This window comes from Dipodomys ordii, unplaced genomic scaffold (genome assembly GCF_000151885.1).
Source record: "Dipodomys ordii isolate 6190 unplaced genomic scaffold, Dord_2.0 Scaffold3, whole genome shotgun sequence".
Lineage (NCBI taxonomy): Eukaryota > Metazoa > Chordata > Mammalia > Rodentia > Heteromyidae > Dipodomys > Dipodomys ordii.
In genome coordinates this window covers 7325568-7331400 of record NW_012267219.1, presented here as the reverse complement: position 1 = coordinate 7331400, position 5833 = coordinate 7325568, and the positions used below count along the sequence as shown (strand labels likewise).

At 43.1% G+C, this 5833-nt stretch overlaps 1 protein-coding gene across 1 annotated transcript in view; it reads right to left on the bottom strand.

Annotated features, from left to right (window-relative positions):
• Positions 1-1262: 1262 nt before the first annotated feature.
• The window catches only part of Rassf3 (Ras association (RalGDS/AF-6) domain family member 3), a 77603-nt gene continuing 73032 nt past the window's right edge, over positions 1263-5833 (bottom strand). The window contains exon 5 of the mRNA XM_013018526.1: positions 1263-3389. Coding sequence (XP_012873980.1) covers positions 3240-3389 — 150 coding nt within the window. The 3' untranslated portion in view covers positions 1263-3239. The remainder of the gene's footprint in view (positions 3390-5833) is intronic.

Below are 5833 nucleotides of genomic sequence, written 5' to 3'. Positions count from 1 at the left end.
GGTGGCTCACGCCTGAAATCCTAACTACTCAGAAGGCTGAGATCTGAGGATCACAGTTCAAAGCCAGCCTGGACAGGAAAGTCCGTGAGACTCTTATCTCCAATAAACCACTAGAAAACCAGAAGTGGCGCTGTGGCTCAAGAGGTAGAGCGCTCGCCTTGAGCTGAAGAGCATAGGGACAGCACCCAAGCCCAGAGTTCAAGCCCATGACCGACAAAAAAAAGCTCAGCGACAGTGCCCAGGCCCTGAGTTCAAGCTCTTGGACTGGCAAAAAAAAAAAAAAAGAGAAAGAAACGAAAAGGAAAGAAAAGAAAAAGTGATAGAGTGATAGCCTTGAGCGAAAGAGCTCAGGGACACTGCCCAGGCCCCAAGTTCAAGTCCTACCACTGACCAACAAAAAAAAAAAAAAAAAGAGGAAGAGGAGGAGAGGCTAAGAAAGAACAACATAGGCAGAGTGGATTTAATCAAAGTACATTAAATACATTATGTAGCAATTATAAATTCCTTTATGCAATTAAATCATTTAACTTTTATTTAAAAAAAGAAAAAGACACTTGGAAGATGTTACCATGCCCTTTCCAAAATTATCTTGCAAAATTTGCTGAATTCTGGCACCCATTTCTGTGTACCTGGAAAAAGTTGATTATATTCTTGTGACCTTTTTTAAAATCTAGCATAGTATCCACAAATAAAATCACACAAACATCAGCTAACAACTTCAATTTTTAATAATGGAAACAATTTTGTCATTCCAGAATCAATGTTAGGGGAGAAAAAAAAATCTTCCCTATAAAAATAAAAAATAAACTCATCAAAATTATAAATACTATAACTTTTTACTTGTGCGACTTAAAATGCTCTCCTGACAGATCCCCCGTCATGTACACCGTCCCTGTGATATCACACTGTGAAGAGAGAACAGTATTACAGCAAAGCTCAGTTGCATTTGGCATTAGGATTTCTACAATGATGCCTTAAACCTTGGCCTATCAGGGCTTTTTTTCTTCTTTTACACATTAAAACAGGGACCAGTGCTTAGGAGAGAACCATCAGTCTTCAAAACACCATGAACGGACCAAATCTGAGTACAGAAACATTTCCAATTGCAATTGCAACTTGTAGAGCACATGACAGTGAGTGAGGTTCTGGGTAATTACAGATGAAGATGCCCATTTTCAACAATCTACTTCAAGTAAAAAAAAAAAAAAATTCACAGATACCCATCAGCTGCTACTTTAGGTTCTAACAGTGTCTTCATCTGAGTAATTAGAAGAACAGGTGGCTGACAATGGTATACTCGAACCCAAGCCATCAGCTGAATAGTAAAACCAGTAAAAAATCATGAAGGCATTCCCTGATAATAAAGGCAGTGTTAGGTGACAGTCACTAAAACCTCATCAATGCACTAGAAAGAAGTCACATGCAAAATTAAACAAGATGTGCCATACATATTTTATAGCTAGTTCTAGCCCCACCCCACCCCCAACTTTCCTTAAAAGCTTGGGAAGATCTGATTGTTTTGGTAGTTTATGGGGCCCAGCACCACCAACACCAGACCCTGTCTCCAACAGCATGGGCATTCTCTGATGAGTCTACTGAGCCACCAAGAAGTAAAACAGATAATGCAATAAAAGGCACAGTTCACGTAAGAGGCAAAGAACTGAAGCACCTTGGAATTTCAAAAGGAATCCATTAGGTGTCACCAATGTGTTAACAATTCCTTGGGAATTTATAAAGAACAACAACAATAACAATAATAACAACAATCTAGACTAAAAGTAGACTGCCTATAAGGCCTCTGAAACCATAGCACATCTTGCCCTGTATCCTCAGATTTGTAAGTAGCTGCAGAAAAGGAGGTGACTGTATCTGTTTTAAGGAAGGCTTGCTTCTATTGCACACACATTTCTTTGGTTGGAAGAACATGCACTTGCATTAAAATAATGTCGGTAACAAATGCCTGAGGTGGCCTCTCTTCCTCCCTTGGGGCTTCCTACTCAGTCAAGTCCCTTAGAACTGAGGATGTGGGAGTACTGGGCCTTGAATCAGCATATGAGAACAGACTCCAGATTTAACAGAAAAGGAGAGGAAACAAGAGAGAGCGACAGGGAGAGGAGGGACGGAAAAAGAAAAAGGGAAGACCAGATAAAAGGTAAGATGGAATAAAACGGAAGAGAATGATTGTCACACAAGTTCGCTCTGAGTCCTGGATTCAATAAATCTCGTAGCTAACAAGGGGGGAAAGAGCTGCACTTACCCAAGCTCCCTTTCAACTTTGAAGGCAACCTTGGGGAAGGGGGGAGAAATCTATATAACTTGACAGGAGTCATCAAATGGTCAAGCCCCACCTACACGGATGCTATACCCATTAGACCGTCCACTACAAGAGGGCAGAGTCAAGGATCTAAGGTGGAGCTACAAGAGCTCATGTCAGGTCTACCTCCACTCAAAGTCTCAGATCCCTACCTGACTCTGCAGTCAACTGCAGAGTTCATGGGTCCTTCCCTCCTTTGGGTTGAGCTCCTAGCTCTTTGGCTGTGACTCCTTATTTCACCTACCAGAAAATCAAGCAATCCTAAAATGGGGTTAACATCTCAATTCTGAACATTTTTAACTCATTTACAAGCAAATACACTTTCTTCCTCTACCACCAACTTTTAGCCATACCACTTCCATTCATCCTTACCTCCTCATGCCTTCTTCCAAACTTGCTCTTTACTTTCTTTTGTCAAACCCTCCCTCCCTTTCCTACATTCCTGTGCCTTGCAGTTCACATAAGAGACTCCTCTGATAGTTAGCAAACAGAACAGACAGGTAGTTTCAACATCGAACAAGTATTCTGAGAGATTCCTTGTTAAGCTTTTCAATAGTCATTTGCACACCCTTAACACTTAACATCACCACCACAGAATGAAAAATAGCTATAGGAAAATAAGGAAAACTCAACCCAGAGTTCATGCTTCCCTCACTCTAGAATATGCCTGGTGACTACAGGTTCACAGCTTGTACGCAAGAGGCACACATCGCCATGCTGTAACCAAGCAAGCTCGCAGTCCCCAACCAGAGATGCAGAAGTGGATGCTGAGTGGCCAGGTTTGGGGAACTACACCTAGAGAGAAGAAGGGAAGACTCTAGCATCATGGGCAAAGACCCAGCTCTCTGAGGAGAGAGGCACTTGCTGCTCTTTTTTGTACATGTGTCCTGGGCGGAGCCTTCCTTCCGGAGGGAGGCCTGGCATGTTAACCAGGCTTCCACGCCTCGCCGAGAGCTTCCTCCAGCTTGTGTCTGTACGCTGTGTAGCGTCTCTTTAGGTTCTGCAGCTGCTCGTCCTCTTCCTTGTCTAAGATGCGCAAGAAATTCTGCAGTTCTGGAAGGCTGAAGGCTTCCCACTGTAATAAAATTCAAGAGAGAGAATGCCAAGTGTCTTACAGAGTCCAGACAAGAATGCTGACTTCCCCTCACCCCACCTTTGAGAAGTGATCTGGCTATGCAATCCAGGCTGGCTTTGAACTTAGATCCTCCTGCTTTAGTCTTGGTAGCACTGGGATTGCAGGGATTACAGCACCATGCTCTGCAGTCACCACACCAGGCGGGAATGCTGAGAATAACCACATAGAGGTATGACTGTCCTCAGCCCAACTTTTCATAACATGATGTCACCTTAGCTTGAGTTATCACAAGCACTGACTCCTCACCCATATTCCCTCCACAGCTACGTCCAAGAGCCCTTTACTCCCCTTCTCCTCTCTATTCTCCAAAGTGGCTCTCAGTAAGGCTGGGAATCTACCTCCACCAGACCCTTCTCTCATTCCCCACCAAGAAATCTGACCTCTGAACCTTGAGCTCTACTTAAATCCCTGCATCTTAACATAGAGTCACCATAACACTGCCTTCCTTCCCCACCTCCTCCCACAAGCAACTCATCACCTCCCGAACAGCTCTGCGATCCACTTGCTTTCTCTAGGTGTGCCTGAGCCTCAGCCTGTCTATCGTAGGCTTCATATCATTGGGATAACAGTCACCTTCCACTGCCCCCATATCGTCCACTGAGAGAGAGTCTCAGGACTTTTCTTCCTAGTCTGGTCTGAAAGTATGATCTTTCCAACTTCACCTCCAAACTTGCTAGGATTATAGGTGTGTGCCACTAGTGCCTAGGGTTCTTTTTTGTTCTTTGAGTTTTTGGGGTTTTTTTGGAGACAGGATACAACTCAAAATCCTGCTGCCTCAGCCTCCAAAGTACTGAGATTACTGGTGTGCACCATCATACCCAGCCATGACCAAGATTTTTAAATGACTATAATTAAACACTTACTATCTACCTTCTGTACACCTTACCTATATTGCAGCTATGTACTTACTGCCTGGGGCTGCCCTTAAAAGCGCTGGGTTCTGTTTCCCTAACACCATCTAGAATTTAGCAGATACTATATTGAACTAAAGCAGAGAATGTCAAGAAAAATATTTAGCATGTTTTTCAAACATGTCTTCCCCTCTCAAAAAGGACTTGGTGGCATCCTGGCTGAGAAATCACTGCCAAGGCCACGACTCCAGACAACCCACTATAAAAGCATAGCAAAAAGGATGAAGACCACCACCAAATGGGCCACTGCTGGAAAAGGTCCTGGAGGCGAGTGGAAACTGGAATCAAAGAAAACGAGAAATACAGAGGAGTAATGCAGAACTTCCTCCAATATTCTGCCAATTAAAACATTTTCCCATAGGATAAGATCTTCCAAATAAAGACATTGTAAAATAGCGTCTCCCTCCCTCACCTAGGTACTGCGGGAAGTCTGTCACCTCTGTTCAGTTTCCATAAATTTAAGTAGTCAAGAACACCGTACACCTTTCTCAGCCCATACCCTAGATAAGGTCTAGCCCAGGCCCAGACGTGATCTTTTCTAGCTTTTTCTCTCTTTTCTAGCTCTTTTCTCTCACTTTCCCAGCTCTCTCTTTCCCAGCTCTCTCTCTTTCCCAGGCCTTTCCCCACCGCGTGGAGGACCAAGATGGCCTGGTGCCAGCTGGAATGATGAATAAACCTACCCCTTACCTGATACCAAAAAAAAAAAAAAAAAAACACCATACAGTCTAATATAGCAGATGCCAAATTCAAGGCATAATTCCCCATAATTTTGCTCTAGAAGTACTCAACTATGTGAAATATTAAAATTCTAATATTAAAAGAAAATAAAATGTTAGCCAGGTGCTGGTGGCTCATGGCTCATACCTATAATTCTAGCTACTCAGAAGGCTAACATCTGAGGATCCTGGTTCAAAGCCAACCGGGCAGAAGAGGATTCATCTGTCTCTCCAATAATCTACCTTCTCTTCCTTCTCTTCCTCTCTCCCCCCAAAAAAGCCAGAAGTGGAACTGTAGCTTAAGTGGTAGAGAGCTAACCTTGAGCATGACCCAAAGAAGCTCAGAGAGAGGGCAGGGCCCAAGCCGTGAGTGCAAGCCTCAGGACAGACATCATAAACAAACAAAACATTGAAGCTGCCATGCTAATGTGTCTAGCCAGGCACCTAGCTTTGTTCCAAAATGAGAACTTGAATTTCTTTAAAGCATCAAAATACCAGATTTTTAAAAAAATAAAAATAAAAACTCGCTAAAATTACTATCCTCCTAAAAATGCCCTGAATCAATTTTAACTTGCATTTAAATTTAAACACACTATTTACCTTGTCTACATACACTATAATTTGTGACTCAAAACTGCCTTTTTTCTTTTTTGGTCCGGTCATGGGGTCTGAACTCTGGACCTGGGCACTGTCCCTCAGCTCTTCAGCTCAAGGCTAGCGCTCTACCACTTGAGCCACAGCGCCACTTCCGGCTTTT